This window comes from Kogia breviceps, chromosome 14 (assembly GCF_026419965.1).
Source record: "Kogia breviceps isolate mKogBre1 chromosome 14, mKogBre1 haplotype 1, whole genome shotgun sequence".
Classification (NCBI taxonomy): domain Eukaryota; kingdom Metazoa; phylum Chordata; class Mammalia; order Artiodactyla; family Physeteridae; genus Kogia; species Kogia breviceps.
In genome coordinates this window covers 76541421-76563735 of record NC_081323.1, presented here as the reverse complement: position 1 = coordinate 76563735, position 22315 = coordinate 76541421, and the positions used below count along the sequence as shown (strand labels likewise).

At 40.1% G+C, this 22315-nt stretch overlaps 1 protein-coding gene and 1 pseudogene across 2 annotated transcripts in view; one reads left to right on the top strand and one right to left on the bottom strand.

The window, feature by feature from the left end:
• Positions 1-22315, bottom strand: part of TPST1 (tyrosylprotein sulfotransferase 1) — a 133390-nt gene that overhangs the window by 1721 nt on the left and 109354 nt on the right. The window contains exons 4-5 of one of the 2 annotated variants that reach the window (XM_059036689.2): positions 4924-4974; positions 1304-1350 (exon numbers count right to left, since the gene is read on the bottom strand). In XM_059036689.2, the coding sequence (XP_058892672.1) occupies positions 1333-1350; positions 4924-4974 (69 nt within the window). In that variant the 3' untranslated portion in view covers positions 1304-1332. Of the gene's footprint in view, positions 1-967; positions 1351-4923; positions 4975-22315 lie in introns of those variants that run through there. The other variant, XM_059036690.2, reaches the window with a different exon arrangement.
• On the top strand, positions 10838-10965 carry LOC131741953 (small nucleolar RNA SNORA70; annotated as a pseudogene).

Here is a 22315-nt window from a genome sequence, read left to right as displayed (position 1 = left end):
GGTTATTATATAAAATAAAAATAAAACAGCAAACAAAACTATAAGAAAAAAACAGATTTTATTTTTTACTTTTTTATAATAGGTTTTCTTTTTACATTTTATTTTAGTATTTTATTTTATTTTACTTTTTTTTTTTTTTCCCCACACCGCACGGCTGCGGAACCTTACTTCCTCGACCAGGGATCAAACCCTGCCCCTGTAGTGGAAGCACGGAGCCCTAACCCCTTGGCTGCTAGGGAACTCCCAGGAAAAATCATATTTTAAAGAAAGTTTTTCGGGCTTCCCTGGTGGCGCAGTGGTGGAGAGTCCGCCTGCCGATGCAGGGGACACGGGTTCGTGCCCCGGTCCGGGAAGATCCCACATGCCGTGGAGCGGCTGGGCCCGTGAGCCAGGGCCGCTGAGCCTGCGCGTCCGGAGCCTGCGCTCCGCAACGGGAGAGGCCACAACGGTGAGAGGCCCGTGTACCGCCAAAAAATTAAAAATTAAAAAAAAATAAAAATAAAAAAATAAAGCTTTTCAAGTTCCAAGTGATCTAAGGCATAACCAAAATATTCAGAGTGAAACAGAATCTTAAGAAAGTGTGGGATAGGGGTGTGAGGTCTGAGCAGCCATGTCAGGAGGTCTAGGTTCAGAAACCAGCTTTGCCACTAATTGGCTGGTATCCCTGGACATGCCTGATGATTACTCAGATAGAAAGGGCCGATAAGTCCTGCTCCACACTGTAGCCTTTAACTACAATGAGACAACATAGGTTACAAACATTAAGACGTCATAATGCATTAACATCAGCGAGGTTGAAAAACCAACCAGGCAGCTCCCGAAAATATTAGCGCAGAAACATCTGCACACCCAGCACCCAGAGGAAGCAGTACAGGGCGGTGCGAGAGTCCCTGGCTGGATGTCAGGAGACGGTGCTCTTTAGCCTTGGGTTTTTCCGACCTATGATGTGACCTTGACAAATCCTCTCTCTAAGATCAGTTTCCTTATCAGTAAACAGGTGTTTGAAGTTGATGGTCTTCAGGTTTCTTTCAGCGAGAATATTTTATCATTTGAAACCCCATCTCATACTGAAAATAATAACTAACACTGTTTGCGTGCTTACTATGTGCCAGGCTTCTAGCAGACATCATCATGGTTCATTCTACCACTCTCATTAACATCGTCCTCATTTTACAGATGCAGAAACGAAGACACAGAGAAGTTAAGTAACTTGCTCAACGCCACACATAGCCGAGATTCCAAAGCAGGTGAACTGACCCCAGGGCAGTGAAACCCAAAGCCCCAGCAATGTCCCTAACCTCACCTCAATTATGCAACAGGTTCCTGGCTCTGCTATTCCACTTGCTCAGTCTGCGGAAGGAAGCAAAAGATGTTTTAACGTTGGTTAGCATGAGAAGTGACTGCTCTCATCAAAATATCAGGTGCAGCTTGCAGGCTGTGATCAGAGACTTTCTAATGAATTCCGTCTGCTACTGTTGTATAATAAAGAAGATGACTGGCCTTTGGCTCTTGCTCCTGGTAGGGTGACTCTAAATCCTTAGACTTTTCCAGGTAACAGGAGTGTCTTTGTTATTCACGAGCCCCTTAGATCATCCCTGAGTTTCTGCTAAGAGATGAGATGACTCAGGATGAGGGCTGGTCACCAGGAAGACCAACCTGTGATTTGAGGGTTCGGGCTCTGAGCCAGCCCAGCTTCTGGGAAGGGGACGATGACTGGGTATTGAGTTCAATTCCATGCCAATGAGTCAATCAATCATGCCTATGCACTTAGACTTCAGTAAAAACTCTGGATGCTGAAGTTCAGTGGAGCGCCCTGGCTGGTGAACACGCTGATGTGCTCTGAGGGAGAAGTACACAGATTCCACAGGGAACGGGCACAGAAACTCTGAGACTCTTCCAGACCTTGTCCTATGTGTCTCTTCATTTGGTTGGTCTTGAATTGTTTCCTTTATAATAAAACTATAATTTTTTTTTTTTGGCCACACCGTGTGGCTTGTGGGATCTTAGTTCCCCCACCAGGGACTGAATCCGGGGCCCCGGCAGTGGAAGTGCAGAGTCCTAACCACTGGACGCCAGGGAATTCCCAAGACTATAATCTTAAGTGTAGCACTTTCCTGAGTTCTGTCAGAATTCTAGCTAAATGTAATCCTGAGAGTTCTGTGGGCTTCAGTTTTCTCATGTATTAGATGTTAAATCAAAGCCTTTGATAGGCTTTTTTCTAGTATGTGTGTGATACATTAAATGAAACTAACCAGAACGGGGCTTGAAGTGCCTATATTAAGTCTTTTGCCCAATTTTTTGTTACCTTTTCCTTATTTATTTGTAGGAATTTTCTATACTGATGAATTTTTTGTTTCAAAAATTTCCCCCCTTAAGGTGTCCTTTTTTACTGTCTTTATGATGCTTTCTAATAAGTAAATGGTCTCAATTTTAATGTAGTCCAAATTATCCATTTAAAAATTAATGATCCATAAAAAGAAACAAAATTGAGTTACTTGTAGTGAGGTGGATGGACCTAGAGTCTGTCATACAGAGTGAAGTAAGTCAGAAAGAGAAAAACAAATACTGTATGCTAACACATATATATGGAATCTAAAAAAAAAAAAATGGTTATGAAGAACCTAGGGGCAGGACAGGAATAATGATGCAGATGTAGAGAATGGACTTGAGGACACAGGGAGGGGGAAGGGTAAGCTGGGACAAAGTGAGAGAGTGGCATGGGCTAATATATACACCACCAAATGTAAAACAGATAGCTAGTGGGAAGCAGCAGCATAACACAGGGAGATCAGCTCGGCGCTTTGTGACCACCTAGAGGGGTGGGATAGGGAGGGTGGAGATGCAAGAGGGAGGAGAAATGGGGATATATGTATATGTATAGCTGATTCACTTTGTTATAAAGCAGAAACTAACACACCATTGTAAAGCAATTATACTCCAATAAAGATGTTTAAATAAATAAATTAATTAACTTAAATTAAGAAATCCCTCCCTAAGGAGGGTGGGAGGGAGGGAGATGCAAGAGGGAAGAGATATGGGAACATGTGTATATGTATAACTGATTCACTTTGTTGTAAAGCAGAAACTAACACACCATTGTAAAATAGTTACACTCCAATGAAGATGTTAAAAAAAAAAAAAAAAAAGGAAATCCCTCCCTCTTAAGGTCATGAAGATATTCTCCTTTACTGCCTCCTAGAAACTTTATTATTTTGCCTTTCACATTTAGGCCTATAATCAACCTGGAAATGATTTTTTATGTATGCTGTGAAGCAGGGGTGTCCCTTTAGTTTTAGTCTCAAATTCCCTTTCTTGACTCCTTCAGACTTACTATGCAAAACAGCCTTTGGATTTGACATTTCTTCCAGACTCTGCCTCTTGGATTATTCTCTGGCTCCAGTTACCATAGCCTGGAAGTGAGTGACAACTTGTTAATGAATCCATCCAGGTTTCTGGCACATCTTGCCCAGCCAAGGCTCAGGGCCCCTGTGCCCCTCTGTCTGCAAAAGTTGATCAGAGTCTTTTGGATAGATAAGGAGTTCCTCTGAAGATCTTTTTTTTCCCCTCTGACTCTTGAGGCCTTGTTTCAATTTCTCACACATAAAAGTAATTCAGTAGACATTTGTTGAATAAATGAATGAATGGATGGATTAAAATTAAATATATGTTAATAAGCATATACCACGAAAGTAGTTTAAAATACTCAAGTAATATGTATCAGTTATTGATGGCTGTTATGAGACAAGGATCTGAGAAGACAGAGCCTTCAATCCTGGTGTGAGACACAGCTGCTCTTACAGAGAAGCCCATGTACTCTAAGCTTGCTTTAAGCAACACGACTTCACACAATCTGCGAGGTTCCCCTCAACAACCCAGATCTGGAACACTTTTAGAAACTGAGTTCAGTGCTGGGTCTTCATTTCCTATTAACAAGCTAATCACTGATAGCAGCAGCCTGGAGGCAACATGTATTATCACCATGCTGGACAGGGAAGTCTTCTGCTGGACTCAGGCTGTAGTCATTGATTTCTTCCCACTACGACATAGGAATGGCAGGTGATGCGCCCATGCAGGACACTCCGGGCTACTCTAGGCCTGTCGAGCGTAACATCACCTATTTCTCTTCAACTCAAGAAACAATATTGGAATCCAAATAAGTGACAGTGTGACATTACAAGAGGAACTCTGGATCTGTTTTAATTAATTTTTTAAAAAGTAAAAGTTATAAACTTCAAACTCATACCATCCATTCCCAACTTGGGGGACTTAGCAGTTGAGGGCCCATGGCTATGTGTATGATGTATTCACAAGTCTTCTAGGCTCCAAATGAGAAAAATGAAAAGGCCACGGATGTACATGTAACAAGAACAAAGGATGGCTGTACATTTTTATTTCAAGTTAGGTATCAGAAGCCTGGAGCAGATTCACCAAGGCAGGCTCCTTATATGTGGAATACTGTGTGGCTTGTGAGCGACCTCAAGCTATCAGATTTTAGTTATCAATAAAGTATTTCCCTACTCTTGGAAGACACTGAGCCCTCTGAAATTCAGACTGTGTTAAATTGTTAAATTTAACAAATCTGTTTAACACAGATTGTTAAAACCAACAATTACCAGGATCCAGTCTTTCTTCCTTTCTTCTGTTTTTTAACATCTTTATTGGAGTATAATTGCTTTACAATGGTGTGTTAGTTCTGCTTTATAACAAAGTGAATCATCTATCCCCACATCTCGTCCCTCTGGCGTCTCCCTCCCACCCTCCCTATCCCACCCCTCTAAGGTGGTCACAAAGCACTGAGCTGATATCCCTGCAGAAGCCAGTCTTTCTACCACCAGCACAATAGCATTATCTCCTTGAAAAGATTACTTCAATGCAAGAGCCCATCTATTACTGTATATCAAGAGGAGGAAGCAGACACAGTACCTGAGGTTTTCCTTTAAGAAATTCAGGTAGCTGAAATTCTCCTTTATAGACCTGGAAAAACAAAGCCAAGTATGAGTTTAAGGAGACAGGTACTGTCATCATCACTTTGGGATGCTTGCAAGGACTGACTGATAGTGGATGGGTTCACTGCTTCCTTCTTGGCAAGTTTTAGAACGGGAGGGAAACCCGTCAGTTCAGAAGCAGCCGGAGTTGAGGACTGAGTGAAATCCCTATTCACTCTGACCCCACCTGCTCTACTTTTGCCTGGGCGCTCCCCAATTGGGGGCTGGCTGGGAGAGGGCGTAGAGTCTCTGAAGAAGAAAGAAAAGCATCCTAACATTCCAAGTTCCAATCATTTTAGCTGAGAGAGAAAGCAAGCCCTAGGCCTTCTCTCTCCAGCAACCAACACAGAATTCACATAATTTAGGAATAGGCTCCTCCTGATTTCCTTCTGACATCTCCAACCTTACAACGCTGGATTTAATTCAGCTTTACTTTTCTTCATGTACCCAATATTCCCATAATAATTTGAATATTAGGTGGTTCTTAAAATGATATATACTTTTAACCTTGTAAAATCTTATAATTAAAAACGTACTCTTTTCAACATATAAAATGTTTCTAATAGCAGCAATAATTAGGAAATAGTTTTTCAAAAGATGTGTAAGATCTTTACATAGAAAACTATAAAATATTATTGAGAGAAATTAAAGACCAAATAAATAAAGAGACATACCACTTTCAGGGATTGTAACATTCAACATAGTAAAGCTGTCCATTCTCCTCGAAGGATTTCCAATAAAAATTCTAGCATGCTTTTTTGGGGTAGGGGTAGGGGTAATTTCAAGCTGATTGTAAAAGTTTTATGGAAATGCATAGGGCCAAGAATAATCAAGGTAATCTTAAAAAGAACAAAGTGGAAGTACACCTATACATACAAAAAAACGCAGCTATAATCAAGACGGTAAGGTTTTGGCACGAGGATAGACAAATATGTTAATGAAACAAAATGAAGAGTCCAGAAACAGACCCCCATTTAGAGATAACTGATTTATGACAAAGGTGGCACTGCAGAGCAATACAGTTAGAACGAATAAATAAATGTGTTTATGTACATAATGATATACCATACTGCAATTTTAAAAATGAACTACTACTAAACCAACAACGTAGATGAATCCCAACACATAATGATGAGGAGAAACAAGCCAGATTTCCAAAAATAATATACTATTGACACATGTCTCCATTTAAAACTTTTAAAGCTCAAAAATAGGCAAAGCAACTCTGATGTTAGAAATCTGGATACTGTTTACTTGGGGGAGGAGCAGGGTGGAAGTGATTGGGATGGGGATGGGAGAGGCTTCCAGGGCGCTGGTAATTTTCTGTCTTGATATGGGTAGTGATTATAAAGATGTGTTCATTTTGTGATCATTTATTGAGCTATGACTTGGATACTTTTCTCTATGTATGTTATACTTCAATAACAAAACTGAAAAAATTAAGCCAGTAGCTTAGGAATTTACTACACTCGCTCTGTCTTGCTCTTTCACACACACACACACACACACACACACACACACATACACACTTTAAGTGCAAAGATGTTTGTTTCAACACTGTCAACAACAGAAAAAAAAACTAGGAACTATTCATGTCAATCAAGAGTGAAGGAGGTCTCCGTCAGATACAGTTTGATAACTGCTGGACTCGAGAAACTACAGGAAGACACTATGGGTTGTCACTGAGAAGAGAGTCACTGGGTAGCCCCTCAGAGCACAAAGAAATCTTCTAAATGGTGAATACTAAAGCCTATAAACCTAAAGGATTTTTACTTGGTTATAAGATGACTGATCCACTTCTAAAAGTAGCAGTATTCCTTCTGAGATTGAGAGAATGAATGTACTGTTTTCCTGTCTCTTTCTCTGCAATTTCTAAAACCAGGTCTATTATTTAGGGTCTCTGCTACAGTTCTAGGAAGGCTAAATTAAAGCAGAGAGAAGAGGCTTACGCATAAGATATTTCTTTAGATATGCATCACGCTGGAAGCTGAGGCGAGTGCAGAATAACAATGCAGCTGCTAGGAGTGCCTCGAAACCTTCATACCCTCAAAGAGTCCCAGGTCACTGGAGGGCTGGCCTAACTGCTCCCTGAAGAATCTGCATGTCAGAATCCTGTTTGCTTTACCCCAGCACCACAGTCCAGAGATTGTTCCAGCTTTCTTCATTTCCCCCCAGTTTTACTGAGATATAATTGACATATAACACTGTATTACTGTTCCAGCTTTCTGATGTAGGAAGTGTGTATGTATCACGTTAACACTGACTTCCACTGTGCCCGTCTCCACTATCTCTGGGACAAGCAGACACTATATCCAAAGCAGGGGCTCAAGCCATGAGAACAGGTTTTTTGATTTTGCTTTTTACCAGATTCTCAAGTGTCTTTCCGTCTCCCTCTATTCAGGGAACTGAGTCCCAACCCCCATATCCTCCCAGCCTCTAAGCATAAGCTGCTCAGACCTAGGCTCCTGGGCCTTGGCTCCTTTACCAGAACAAGTTTGTTTGCCCCAGTGCCTCTTGCAGTGTTAGTGGGTTTGGGCCCTAAGAAACTTTTCTTGTATTCCTCACATCCTCTCAGAAACCAACTTTCCTCTCTCTTAGCTAGCCTCTTCTGCTACAATTCAAGCAGAAGGTCCAATGCAAGCCCACGGGGCCACACAGCTAGTTAGTGGCAGGTGAGGCTCAGGAGGCCCTGGCTCAGCACTCTCCCAGTATACCAGCTCCTTGCATTTTACTACTATTAGCAAATCTGACTGTTAAATTTTCCCTTCTCTTTTTGGTTTGTTGTAAGGCATGACAGATAATACGAGTGGGAACATTAAATATTATTAAGTGTCTTCCAGAAATCAACAGTTCCAGAGAGGTAAGGCTTATATGAAAGGGGGGAAAAAACCAAAACCTTAAATATGTGATGTTACAAATGTAATAAAAAGGGGGGGGGCGGTTCAGGATAAGACATCAGACAAAAGGCTCAATCAAAAAATAAGTGGGAAGTTGTCTCCTCTCATTATCCTTTAGGGAAAAAATGCTTCAAAAGTTAGGAACTACAGTACTGACAAAAAGAACACTTTCTACTGACAAAGCAGTTCCTATTTAGTGCAGGAAACCAAGTACGGCATCACTTAATAAAAACAGCAAAATTAGGAGTGGAATTTTCTCTGGCTAAAGGAACAGTGTTTCTGGACATACTAATCCCCGGTACTAATGAACTGAGGATTCTGCTAGACAGAAATGAGCTAGGTAGTCAGAATCCAAATGCTCCTACAGAGCCCTCCCACCTCATGCACTGAAGAACAACAAGGAAACAAAAGTAGGCTTCTGATTTAGAGGGTGCGTTGGCAATAAATATAATACGAACAGCAGCTAAACTTGATTATTTTGTCTGCATCATTTGAGTGTTGAGCGTGAGTTTCCCATGCACCGCCTTATTGAATCCCACGATCTCCTGAGGGAGGTATTATTCTCTTTTTACAGATGAAGCAACTGAGGCACAGAGAAATTAATTTGTCCAGTGCAGTGAAATGGGAGGCTCCTAAGTACCATGATGGGGCTTAGATTTTAAAAGGGTCATCCTACTTGCTTTGTTTAGACTGTAAAGGGCCAAGGACAGAAGTGCAGAGGCAACAGCAGTAAGCCAGACAAGATGGGATGACAAGGAGGCAGCGGTGGAGGTGGTGAGAAGTGGTACGTTTGTGGATTTTTTTCCCCTAATCATGTCTAGATTTCCTAACAGACTGGATGTGGAATATGAGAGAGCAAAGGGGAGTCAAGGATGACTCCAAGGTTTTTGGCCTAAGCAACTAGCAACTGGAAATATGAAGTTGCCATCAACTCAGTTGGGAAAGGTTCTGGGTATAGCGGATTTTCAGGGGTTCAATTTCAGAAATGTTAAGCTTCAGATGTCTATTAGACAATAAATGAAAATGTCAAGTAGCCAGTTAGATATACAAATCTAGGGTTCATGGAAGAGGTCTGGGCTGGGATCTATACATTTGAGAATCATCAACTTATAGATGGTATTTAAAACTTGATACCTGATGAGATAACCCAGGTGCTCAGGGTAAAGAGAGAAGAGCAGAGGACTTAAGACTGAGATATGGGGGCATTCTAACATTAAGAGGTCAGGGAGAAAAGGAAGAATAAGCAAAGAAGACTGAGAAGAGGCCACCAATGACACAGAAGGAAAAATTTAGAAAGTGGTGTCTAGAAGCCAGGTGAAGGAAACATATCAAGGAGGGAGTAATCAACTGGATCAGAAGAGGCTGGGAGACAAGATGATAACTGACCATTGGCTAAGCAATGTGAGGGTCACTGTGACCTTGACAAGAGCAAATTAAGTAGAATGGTAGTTGTGAAATTCTGAATGGAGTGAATGTAAGAAAAAACGGAGTGGAACTGGAGACAGGAGTACAGAAAATGAGCTTTTAAGTAAAGGGAAGCAAAGAAATGGAATGGCAGTGGCAGGGCACCTGGCATACGTGTAGGGTGTGTGTGTGTGTGTGTGTGTGTGTGTGTGTGTGTGTGTGTGTGTTAAGATAGAAGAATTAAAGGCATATTTGTTTGTTGATGGGAAAGATTCTGCTGGAATGCAAAATGTGATGATGCAGGAAACAGGGAGAAGGGCTTGGGTACACAGGGGAGGAAACGCCTTTGGATAGGCACACGTTCAGATGTTCACTTCTGTTACAGAGACTTTCTATTATGACAGATGAGGATATTAGGTCGTAATACTTCCCTTCCTCTAGTCTCTCAAAAATTACACAATAATTTTTGTTTAAAGCCACATTCTGTAAGTTTTCATTATTATGACAATATAAACATCACAGTTACATTTTCTTACACAATTTGTGCTGTTTTAGCTAGAGTTAATAATTGCCTCATATACTTTTTAAATTAATAGACTTTATTTGTAGAGCAGTTTTAGGTTTACAGAAAAACTGAGTTGAAAGCAGAGTCCCTATATACTTCCTCTCCCTCTCCTACAGTTTTCCCCAATTATTAACATCCTGCATTACTGTGGTACATTTGTTACAATTAACAAACCAGTATAGATATACTGTTATTAACTGAAGTTTTAGTTAGCACTAGGGTTCACTCTCTGTGTTGTACTTTCTATGGGTTTTGACACATGTATGCACCATTACAGTAGCACACAGAATAGTTCCACTAGCATAAACATCCCCTGTGCTCCATCTATTTAGCCCTCCCTACCTTCCCCCAATCTTTTTACCATCTCCATAGAGTTGGAATCATACAGTATGCAGCCTGTTGATTGGCTTTTTTCACTTAGTAATATGCACTTAAGGTTCCTCTATGTCTTTTTGCAACTTGATAACTCACTTCTTTTAATCATTGAATAATGTTCCATTGTCTGGATATTTATTTATCCATTCACCTACTGAAGGACATCTTGGTGGCTTACAAATTACAAGTTCTAGCAATTATGAACAAAGCTGCTGTAAACATCTGTGTACAGGTTTTGTGTGAACGTAAGTTTTCAACTCATTTGGGTAAATACCAAGGAATGTGACTGCTGGATTACAAGGTAAGTGTATATTTAGTTTTATAAGAAACTGCCAAGCTGTCTTCCAAGTGGCTGTACCATTTTGCATTCCCACCAGCAATGTATGAGGTTTCTGTTACTCCACATCCTCACAATGATATGGTGGTGTCAGTGTTTTGAATTTTGGCCATTCTACTAGGTGTGTAGTGGTATCTCGTTGTTTTAATTTGCATTTTCCTAATGACATACAATGCTGAGCACCTTTTCGTATGCTTAGTTGCCATTGGTATATTTTCCTTCAGCAAGGTGTGTCTATTCAGATCTTCTGCCCATTTTCCCTTTCTTTCTTTCTTTTTTTTAAAAAAAGGAGGTATATCCCCATGGGGGCCCGGTGCACAATGGCTGCAAACAGCAGCCTCCTCAGCAGTGTATGCAGCCTGTTGCCTGTATGGGTTGCCCTAAGGGACCTTGGAGACAGCCCTTTCCAGTGGACATTAATGACTGGCATGCTGTCCCCACTCTAGGCTCCAGACAGGTATGCGCGGTGCCTTTGGAAAGCCCCAGGGCACAGTGGCCAGGGTCCACATAGGCTAAGTCATAATGTCCATCTGCACCAAGCTGCAGAACAAGGAGGATGTGCTTGAGGCCCTCTGCAGGGCCAAGTTCAAGTTCCCTGGCTGCCAGAAGATTCACATCTCCAAGTGGGGATTCACTAAGTTTAATGTAGATGAATTTGAAAACATGGTGCCAGAAAAGCAGCTCATCCCAAAAGGCTGTGGAGTCAAATACATCCCTAATTGTGGCCCCTGGACGAATGGCGGGCCCTGCACGCATGACAGCCTTGGTGCTGTCCCCTCCTTACTCATGCCTACCAATAAATCCTACTTTCCTATCAAAAAACAAAAAAATTGAGGTATAGTTGACTTATAATATTACATAAGTTTCAGGTGTACAACATAGTGATTCATAATTTTTAAAAATTATACTCCATTTATAGTTATTATAAAATGTTGGCTATATTCCCTGTGGTGTACAATGTATCTTTGTAACTTATTTATTTTACAATAGTAGTTCGTACCTTTTAATCCCTTTCCTCTGTCTTGACCCACCCCCCTTCCCTCTCCCCACTGGTAAGCACTAGTTTGTTTTCCATATCTGTGAGTCTGTTTCTTTTTGTTATATTTTCTAGCTTGCTTTATTTTTTTTCGTTCCACATCTAAGTGGAACGTGATAATATACAGTATTTGTCTTTTTGCATGTCTGAAAATGTCTTTATCTTATCCTAACACCTGGCTGAAAGTTCATCTGGTTATATAATTCTAGAATATAGTAATTTTCTCTCTGAAATTATGGCATTGCTCCATTGTCTTCTATTTTCCCATGTTTCTGTTGACAAGGCTGATACTATTCTAATTCCTGGTCCTTTGTATGTGATCTTTGTTTTCACTCTGCAAGATTTAAGAATTTTCTCTTTATCTCTGGTGTTTCTATAATTTTATGATAAGGTGCCTTGATGAGGCTCATTTTCTTCACTCATGGGTACTGGAGATGCATGTCCTTCTGTTCTTGGGAATATCCTTAAATTATTACTTTGCTAATTTCCCAGTCATCATTTTCTCTATTTTTCTTGGACTCCGATTAGTCAGATGTTAGACCACTTGAATTAAGCCTCTATTTTTTTTCCTCTTCAAGTCATCTCTTGGTCTTTTTGTTCTACATTTTAAAAATAAATAAATAAATAAATAAATAAATAAATAAATTTATTTATTTATGGCTGCATTGGGTCTCCGTTGCTGTGTGTGGGTTTTCTCTGGTTGTGTCAAGCAGGGGCTGCTCTTTGTTGTGGTGCACGGGCTTTTCATTGCAGTGGCTTCTCTTGTTGCGGAGCACGGGCTCTAGGCGCGCGGGCTTCAGTAGTTGCAGCAGGTGGGCTCAGTAGTTGTGGCTCATGGGCTCTAGAGCACAGGCTCAGTCGTTGTGGTGCATGGGCTTAGCTGCTCCACTGCATCTGGGATCTTCCCGGAATAGGGCTTGAACCCATGTCCCCTGCATTGGCAGGTGGATTCTTAACCTCTGCGCCACCAGGGAAGTCCTTGTTCTACTTTTTAAGAACGTTAATTATAGTTCATTTACGTTTCTTTGGCTCTTTACATTTTGTTTCCTCTGAGGTTCTTTTTTTTATCTTTCTTTTAGTCTCTTTCATGTTAGAGATGTTCTACAAACGTCCAGTGAGTCTGGGCTATGAAGCAGAGTTCTGTTTATGAGGGTTGAGTCTAATTGCAGGTATACTTCCTCAGCCAGCTTTTTTTTGGTCAGGGTTCTCCATGTATCATGTTTGTAGGCTTTTTTTTTTGGGGGGGGGGCAGTTAAGAATGTAGAGAAAGCACCACAATCTCTTACCTTGGTCCCAGCACTCTTCACTAGAGGTAGAGGATTGAGGCATCATCTAATGATAAATTATTTTTTCAGAAAGCAGACTTTCAGTTAATGCTCTGGTTTTCAATTTGGAGCCCTAACTCTATTCCTAATGTCTCTATTTTCCCTCTAAGAGAATGTACTTCTTCTGCAAGGGGAGGGGAAGGGTGGTGATCTGGAAGTCTAACTGCTCTATACAGACTTTAGATCTCTCTCTTTTTAGTATCAGACCTCATCCCCCTCCCCTAATACCTGATGTTTCCAAATCCCTGAACTTTTGTAGGGTTCAGGGTGAACTGGCTTGTTTCTTGTTCCTCTGCTTGCTTGCATCCCCCTTTTTTCAGGCATATAAATTCAGCTATCTTCCACTCTGCTAAGTCATTTACTATTCCTACAACAGCTTTCCATCTTCATATATTATGTTTTAGTGGTGACAAACGGGTTTGGGGTCTCTAGTTTGGTGGCCTCTGCAAAGCTGGAGATAGAAAAGGAGAAGAAGAGGTGCTAAAATTAAAGGACCCAATAGTACTTAATTTTAAAGAAACATGTGGTGAGGGTGTACTCATAGTCTGTATGTTCTCTGAGGTCCATGTGAGTAACATGTGGTAGGAAGCTCTGCAGAAGCTGGAAACCACTATTTATAAGACTGCTAAGTAAAGGAACACATTACTACTGGAAAAGGAATTCTATGTTATGCAGAGAAAAAAGATAAGGAGAGATGTGTACTTCCCATAACCTTTAGCTGTATTGTTAACTATTTGCAAGACACCGGAGCTGAGGGAAAAGGACTAAGGGGTTTTTTTTTAACCACTCCCTTCCAAGCTCTAACATTTTGCGATTCTGAAAGAAGTTTCTTAAAGCCTGAATACCACAACGAATACATTCTCAGTTCCACCCTTGCCCCCTCTAGCAGGCCTCCTGGTCTGTGTCTAACAATTTATAAAGATTACCACACTGCTCTTGATCTTCTCATAGAGCAAAACACTAAACAAGGTCTAAAAGAAATGCATATAAAAATGTAAGCTCCGCATAATTAACCCTGCCTTATAGCTTTTACTTGTGATAGTGATAGCACGCTTCCATTTGAGAGGTTTTGGCTGGTGACATATACCATTTCAAAAGAAATAACTCACATAGAAAAGTAAATTGTATTTGTTGTTTTGGGTTTATAGACTAAAGTCAGATTCAACTTTCTGGAGTGAGGTATGACTAACTCTGTTATAAGCGAAGCCTTCAATTGTGGAATTACCTTAGACTACAGAGTTAGAGAAGGGAGGAGAATTTATCTAAGCTGCCTGTGAGTTTCAAAAACCCAAGAAAGGAGGGGTTCTGAATACTGACTGAAGCAAGCAATGCATCATTCTTGTTACTTGTCCTCAGGCCACTTTCAGCTTTCTTACAAGATTAATCAGAAACTGACCAACTATGCCCAGTACCACTTCACCTGTTACCACAGCCTCACCTGTAGTAATAGTTTACAATTAAGATGTAAACAAAAGTCTCCAAGCAGCCAAAATGGGTGTCGTTAACACACTTGCAGACTGCAGATCCCGTCCTCCATTAGGTCCCTTTTCCTTTACACAGTTTTAACCACCGTAAGTTATCTGGTCTCAACCTGTAGCAATCAGATACAGCAAACAGGAAGGCAGTGGGCAAGTACTGGTAACTGAGAAGTGACAAATGAAACAAAGGAAGACACAGAAATTATAAAAGGCAGACAGGAAGCCTTGAGTTCTTTAAGAAAGGGACCAAAGAGTTCTATATCTTATATAAAGAGAAGATGGGCATTTTTCTCTTTATAACACATACAGTAATTTCCTTTGGATGAAATGAAAATTTAAATTATGATCAATTATTTATTTCAGAAGATAAAGAAATATGTCATCAAAATGCAGAGGAATTCTACACCAAAATATTAAGGTTTGGTCTTAAATGGGACAAATCTGTCCAGAAACCTGACTTTCTAGAATGATGGGTTCCCCAAGGGTTTCAGACAGTCAAGCTTCTACAATTTACAGGAGAAAGTGTCAGACATGTTATGAGGCCTAATTCTGAATCTGGCTTGATCTTACGGAGAATAATAAACTTTATCTAAATTATTTTCATGCTAAAAGTGTTTGTGGCCACATTCCCTGAGATTGAGCCCCCATGATCCCTGCTTCTGGTATTCATGACATGTGTAATCCCCTTCCTTTAAGTGTGAGCTGGATCTAGTGACTTGCTTCTAACAACTAGAATATGGCAAAAGTGATGGGATGTTATTTCTGAGATTAGGTCACAAAAGTGTTTCTTCTGTCTTGGGTACTTTTTCTTGCTTATTTATTTGATTGGAAGGAAGCCAGCTGCATGCTGTGAACTGCCTTATAGAGAGGCCCAAGTGGCAAAAGAACTTATATCTCCAGCCAACGGCCAACAAGGACCTGAGGCCTGCCCACACTCACACGAGGGAGTTTGGAAAGGGATCCTCTCCCAATTCAACATTGAGATGACTGCAGTCCTGGCTCACGGTTTGACCACACCCTCATGAAAGACCTTGACCCAAGGTATCTAGATAAACTGCACCTGGATTCCTAATCGACATAAACTGTGAGATAATACATTTGTTGTTTTAAGCTAATTACCCTAAATTTTAGGGTAATTTGCAATGGCTAAGTAAATAACTAATACAGATTTTGGTGTCATAAGTGGGGTGATAACGTAACAAACACCTAAAATGTGGCAGAAGTTTTGGAACTGGGCAGGAGGAGGTAACTAGAGGGACTTTAAGGAGAGCAGCAGTAAAAGCCTAAACGGACATGAATTGACAGTAGATTTTAGACTTTGAGGAGGCTACCTGTGCAGGTTTTAAGGAATGTAGGGACACCTGATTAGACACTAGAGGCAGAGGGATCTTATAACACAGTAACAGAAAGTTTAGCAACCCTGTCACCTGCAGTTATACAGAAAGTAGAAAATGAACCAAACGAACTGGATGGTCCAGCTAAGGAAACTTCCAAGCAAAGTACTGAAGGTATCACTAGTTTTCTTCTCAATAATTATAGTAAAATATGCAAGAGAAGAGAGATATTGAGGGAAACATTGTTTAAAAAAAAAAAGGAAAAAAAAGGAGCCATGAGTTGCTGGTTTTGAAATGCGTTTGAAAATTCTTAGCCTCGCCATTTTCAATGCTAGAAGCGTAGCACTGTCACATTTCTTTCACTGATTTCGCTTCCAATGTCATATCACCTTCTCTGCCTTTTAACTCTCCTGCCTCCCTCTTATAAGGACCCTTGTGATTACACTGGGCCCACCCAGGTAATACAGGATAATCTCTTCATTTAAGATTCCTTACTTATATCTACAAAGTCCCTTTTGCCATATAAGGTAATGAACATGTTTACAGATTCCAGGGATTAGGACATGGAAATCTTTAGGGGACCATTATTCAGGTTATAATCAATAGATAAATAATTACTATACTTGAAATTCCCATTTATAAATAGGAACACGGGGTTGAATAAAATGCTATAGAAATGAAATAGTTCTTACACATAAACAAAAAGCCCCTACATGTATCTTTAAATTTTAAAACAATGACTTATGTAGGAAATGCTCTTATTCTTAGAGATGTGTGCTGAAGGAGCATAATATCTGCAACTTTCAAATAATTCAACAGCAAAAAAACCAAACCAAGACAAAGAAATCATGTGTGCACACATGTACATAGAGAGACGAAGCAAATATGGCAAAATTTTAACTAATGAATCTGTTACAGGTATATAGATGTTTTCCAAATTGTTCTATAAGTATGAAAAGGTTGAGAAATCAGAGAGATCAAAACAATTTTCAACAGAACAAATATATTAGCCTTAGAAAGCTCATTAGATTATAAGAAATATATAATTTGTGAAGGGGCTGAAATTGAGGAGTAAACTCAGGGGTTGGCATCCTAATCTATAAAAGGCCAGAGAGTAAATATTTTATGCTTTGTGGGCTACAGTCACTTTCCCAACTATTCAACTCTGCTTGTGTAGCATGAAAGCAGACATAGATAATATGTAAATAAATGAGTGTAGTGTGTTCTACTAAAACTTTATTTATAAAACAAGTGGCAGGCCAAATTTGGCCTGTAGGCTGTGAAGTACCAATTGCTGATTTAACTCAAAACATTCTTTCAAAATAAGAGAATTTTAAACAATCTCCAGAAATACATACTAATGACCAAACTATGCACACTGCAGACTTTAAGGTGTTGCTTTTGCTCATTGTGTTCTTTGAAGTGTATGTGTGTACATATAAATTGTTTTGCTCAAAGTGTAGGTACATATACACATGTGTACACACACACACACACACACACACACACACACACACACACACACATACACTTTCTCTCTCTCTCTCCAAGGGTTAAAAGATTAGTCTCATAACCCCGGGTTGTGAATTCAAATGTCACTGTAAGCTCAGACCTAATTTATTCCTCCTTTCTGTAAACTCACTGTAAACTCTATAATATAGTTAATCCTTCCTCTCTCCCTCCCTCCTTCTCTTCCCTCCCTCCCTCCCTCTCTCCCTTCCTTCCCTCTTCCTTCTTGCCATCCTCTTTCCAAGTGTGCTCAAGTGCACAGAATTGGATTATTCATAATCCTCAGTTCATGACAAACTTTCATCATTGGTCCATGCTTGGCCTGCTGTTATTTGTTATGCAATCCATTATTTTTATTAATAGACAAAGCATTCCCCCTTGAGAAACAATGACTTGATAGTTTCACATGCAGAGAAAACACAACTCCAGCCAGATATGATAATGTAGGAAGGAATCTAGATTTTGAAATTTACATCTTTAATCCCACTGGGCTCTTGTGGCCCACTAGAGACTCATTATCTCCAAAACACAAATACGAAACATCTGATAACATGTATGTTTACATATTCTCATTTGTATTAAAATATTCTGGCAGCTTTGCAAGTCTCAGACTGGGCTCCTGAAGCATTCAATAATCTTGTACTAGAAACAACAGACAAATGTTATTAATACTATACTCCCTATATCAAGAAGAAAAAATATTAATCAGCTCAGAAGCATGATCTGCTCCTCCAATAATGTTTTTTTAAAAAAGTGTATTGACTTTTGGGTGAAGTTGGACACGATGGATTGGAATGTAAATTGAATTATGAACATGTAGTAACTATAGGAACCTCTACAGAAAGCAGTATAAATATAGCAATTATAGCATTAGGACTTTGATTTCCTGGGGAGAAAAGTTTAGCATGCAGAATGACTAAGAAATCGCATCATTTTACTATGGGACACTTATCAGGCAAGAATGCTAAGTCATTTCTATTCAAAGGTAAACGTAATGAACATAGTTTTCAGAAACAATGAAGGATAGTTCATACATACAAGTAGTCAATAATAATTTCATCAATTTCCTTCACTGGGGTCCTTTTTCCTTCTTTTCTCAAACTGAGGAACTTTTAGTTATCCTTTAAACATGAGAATCCAGTAGTGCCATTTCTGTGTCCACATGCCATCCCGAATACCCTACTTTTATGGCAGTTATCACGTTGAATTATAGTTAATTACAGATCTATTTTCAGCATACTTCTTAAGGAGAAGGATAAACCCTTAATCATCTGTATATCCTGGATCCAGGGATGAATGGACAGTTGGATAAAAAAAGAAATAAATGCAGAGATCCTTTCATAGTGGTCTCCATTTTTACAGATGGTGGACTGAGAACAGTTTCTGAGGCCAACTTACAGTATACACTGAGCAGAGAAGCAGAAGAAGCAACTCCATCTGGCCCTCCCTGATTTGAACCTGCTGACCCTTCAGGGCTACATATACATTACCTTATAGAATACTGTTATTCATTCTATTCAGTTCTACTGTTGGAAATAAAAGAATTCAAGAATTTAAAATTATTTTGATAAGAAATTACATAGCTTTTTGAAAAAGTGTTCCCTTTTGCTTAATTGCACTTTGAAATGTTCATGAAGGAACCAATTGGTGCCAAGTAGCCAAAAAAAAAAAAGGAAGAAAATCTAAGAAATTCTCCCTGGCCCCAACATTAGTAAGGCTTATAGTGTGTGTGTGTGTGTGTGTGTGTGTGTGTGTGTGTGTGTGTACACATATGAATGAAAGAATATAGCACATTTTCAAAGACCTCTAATTGTGATCTCTTTCTCTTGCCTCGAAGACCATTCTAGAAAAAGCATGTTGCAGATACAAGTGCTTTGCCTTATTTTCCTTTTTAAAAATGGGTGGCTTCCCTGGTAGCGTAGTGGTTAAGAATCCGCCTGCCAATGCAGGGGACATGGGTTCGAGCCCTCATCCGGTAAAAGCCATGCTGCAGAGCAACTAAGCCCGTGTGCCACAACTACTGAGCCTGCATGCCACAACTACGGAAGCCCGTGCACCTACAGCCTGTGATCCGCAACAAGAGAAGCCATTGCAATGAGAAAGCCCGCGTACCGCGATGAAATAAATAAATAAAATGGACACGATGAGAAAAGGAAAGCAAGGCTAGGACAATCATATTTTGTGTAGAGAAGCAGACCTGTAAAGAAAAGGGGAGGCTAAGAACAAGGAAGTATGTCACACCTTCACTCTGTTAAGATATTTAGTTAAACTAGATTGAAGAGCTCAAAATCAGTACTGGGGCTGAAAGACAGTGTTCAAAGTTTCCTTAAAGCAGAAAGTAAAATCTGATTTACTTAACAGAGATTGGTAAGTGTTGAAATCAGTGAAAAGGAGACCAAACCCTGTGTGTGCATGTATTTCTCCTGCTGTACATCTCCACATAGCAGTCGTTTTACTCTTTGTGGCTGCCCAGGATTTGAATCCCCTTCCTACATTTAGGAAATGCCTTACCTCGTAAGTCTCGGTAGGAGACAAATCTTGTCTCCCGTATCAAAACTGCAAACAGGGGCTTCCCTGGTGGCGCAGTGGTTGAGAATCCGCGTGCCGATGCAGGGGACACGGGTTCGTGCCCCGGTCCGGGAAGATCCCACATGCCGCGGAGCGGCTGGGCCCGTGAGCCATGGCCGCTGAGCCTGAGCGTCCGGAGCCTGCGCTCCGCAACGGGAGAGGCCACAACAGTGAGGCCCGCATACCACAAAAAAAAAGAAACAAACAAACAAAAAACTGCAAACAACACATACATGCCCTGCTTCATATCTCCTTCTATCTAATTAATGATAATTCTAATAATTTTTAAAGGTGATTTTTTTCATTTTTTAAAAAAATTCAGGGCTATATGCTTGGTCAAATTTTCATCTGGTGCTGATCCCTTTTTGCCTTATTATTCATTTTTGAAAGAGAAGAGTTGTTCATATGTCAAATATTTATAAGAGGTTCACATTGGGGAAGGACCAGGGCTACATTCCAGGTTAGTAGGAATTCTCTTTATGATACAGATTGTGTGGGAAAATTGGGTTTTTTACCTTTACTTCTCTACAACTAACAAAGATCCACACTGCAAAGCTGCTTTCATTGCTAAAACTCTCCTTGAACCTGCTTCACAACAGCATTATACAAATATGGCTTAAATGGTCTGTGCTTAGTCCCCATCTTCCCTGTTTTGTGATATTTCATGCCAAACCCTGTCTTGGAACTTGGCTGTGTACTGTTCTTGTTACAGACTGTTGATTTTACCCACAGACGCTGTCACTTCTGTCCCTGACTTTTTAGGTAAAATAAATTGGTTTCCAGTGCCAGTTAAAAAAAAAAAGACTGTTGGTTTTGCCCTCAGTGCTTGCCAATTCTGTAGAAACCTGTGTTCTTGCCTAAAAGCATCCACACTGAGTGTCCCCCTCACCTTTCCTTGACCTTCACTGCATTTGTTGATCATTCCTTAATGTTTTCTCTCAACAAGTCCCTCTCATTTTTGTTTTCTCTTCACTGCATTTGTCTACTCTTCCTCAGTGTCTTGTGGTTTGGGGCTGTGGATTTCTCCAAGTGTCAAACATAGAACTTATGTCTCTATTTCTTGTTATGGTTATTGTGTTTAGATGATTTCCAGGATAAGAAGAAAACTGCTATCTTTTACTCCGGCACTTAAAAACTGAAATTCAGGTATCTTTTCCCCTCCTGATTTTAAGTACAACTTAAAGTATAACATATAAAGGAAAATGTGCAAATTGTGGCTGAAATGCTCAATGAAATTTTACAGAATGAACATAGATTGAGAAATAGAACATGACCGAGCAGCTTCTCTTGTGCCTCCTAGTTAAAAAGTATCTCTCTCCTCCAATAAGAGTAACTTTGAACTTTATAGAAATAAAATCATGGCCCAGCTCCTGATAATCTGATTTTTTTCTATGAATTTGCCTATTCTGTGCATCTCACATAAGTAGAGTATTATACACTATTTATCCTTTTGTGTCTGGCTTATTTCACTTAGTGTAATGTTTTAAATTTTCATCCAAGTTGAAGCATGTATCAGAATTTCATTCTTCTTTAAGGCTGAACAATATTTCATTGTGTGGATATCATCTGTTTATTCATTCATCCATCAATGGACATTTGGGTTTTTTCCACCATTTGGCTCTTGTGAATAATGCTGCCATGAACACAGGTGTACAAAAATCTATTTGAGTCCTTGCTTTCAATCCTTTTGGGTATATACGTAGAAGCAGAATGCTGGGTCATGTGGTAGTTCTACGTTTAACTTTCTGAGGAGCTGTCAGAAAGTGGCTGCATCGGTTTACATTCCCAGCAGCAACGCATGGGGGTTCCAATTTCTCCACATCCTCACCAACACTTGTAATTTCCTTTCCTTGCTTTTTAAAACAGTAACTATCCCAGTGGGTGTGAAGAGGTATCTCACTGGGATTTTGCTTTGCATTTCCCTAATGACTAGTGATATTGAGCACTGTGTTGTATACTATGATGTTTTGCCATCATTAAAAAGCAAGACAGAACAAAACCTTTCTGGTTAGAGACTGCCCTTCGAGGACTAGCCAATTCTTAGAGATAGCAAAGGGCCTCACCTGAAGGATATTTTTGTTATACAAATTAACCAATAATCCAGGGCTAAACCTCCTCTATTTGGACCCTGTAACACAGTAGACAATATTCTTTTGCCTTAATCATCCCAAGTCAAGTACCAGGTAAGTAGGGACCATCCCTATAGCCCACATCCCACCCAAATCACTACAAATAGTCAGTCTTAAACTGTTCACCCTGCCCTGTCTTGTCGTTCCCTTGGAAATCTCAATTAAGTTTCTGACTTAAACCTTCCCCTTGTTCCTGTCTTCTGCCTCCTGACCACCCTGGCGGGTTTCTCATGTAGCCCTGCACGGGCTCCTCTTTCTAGGACCTGTGAGTGCTAGAAACTTTGTATTCCTGAGTCTCTCCTCTGATTCTTGTAGCCACACCTGACTGACCATCTAATAAAAGAATATAAGACCAGCATCTTTTCATAGGCTT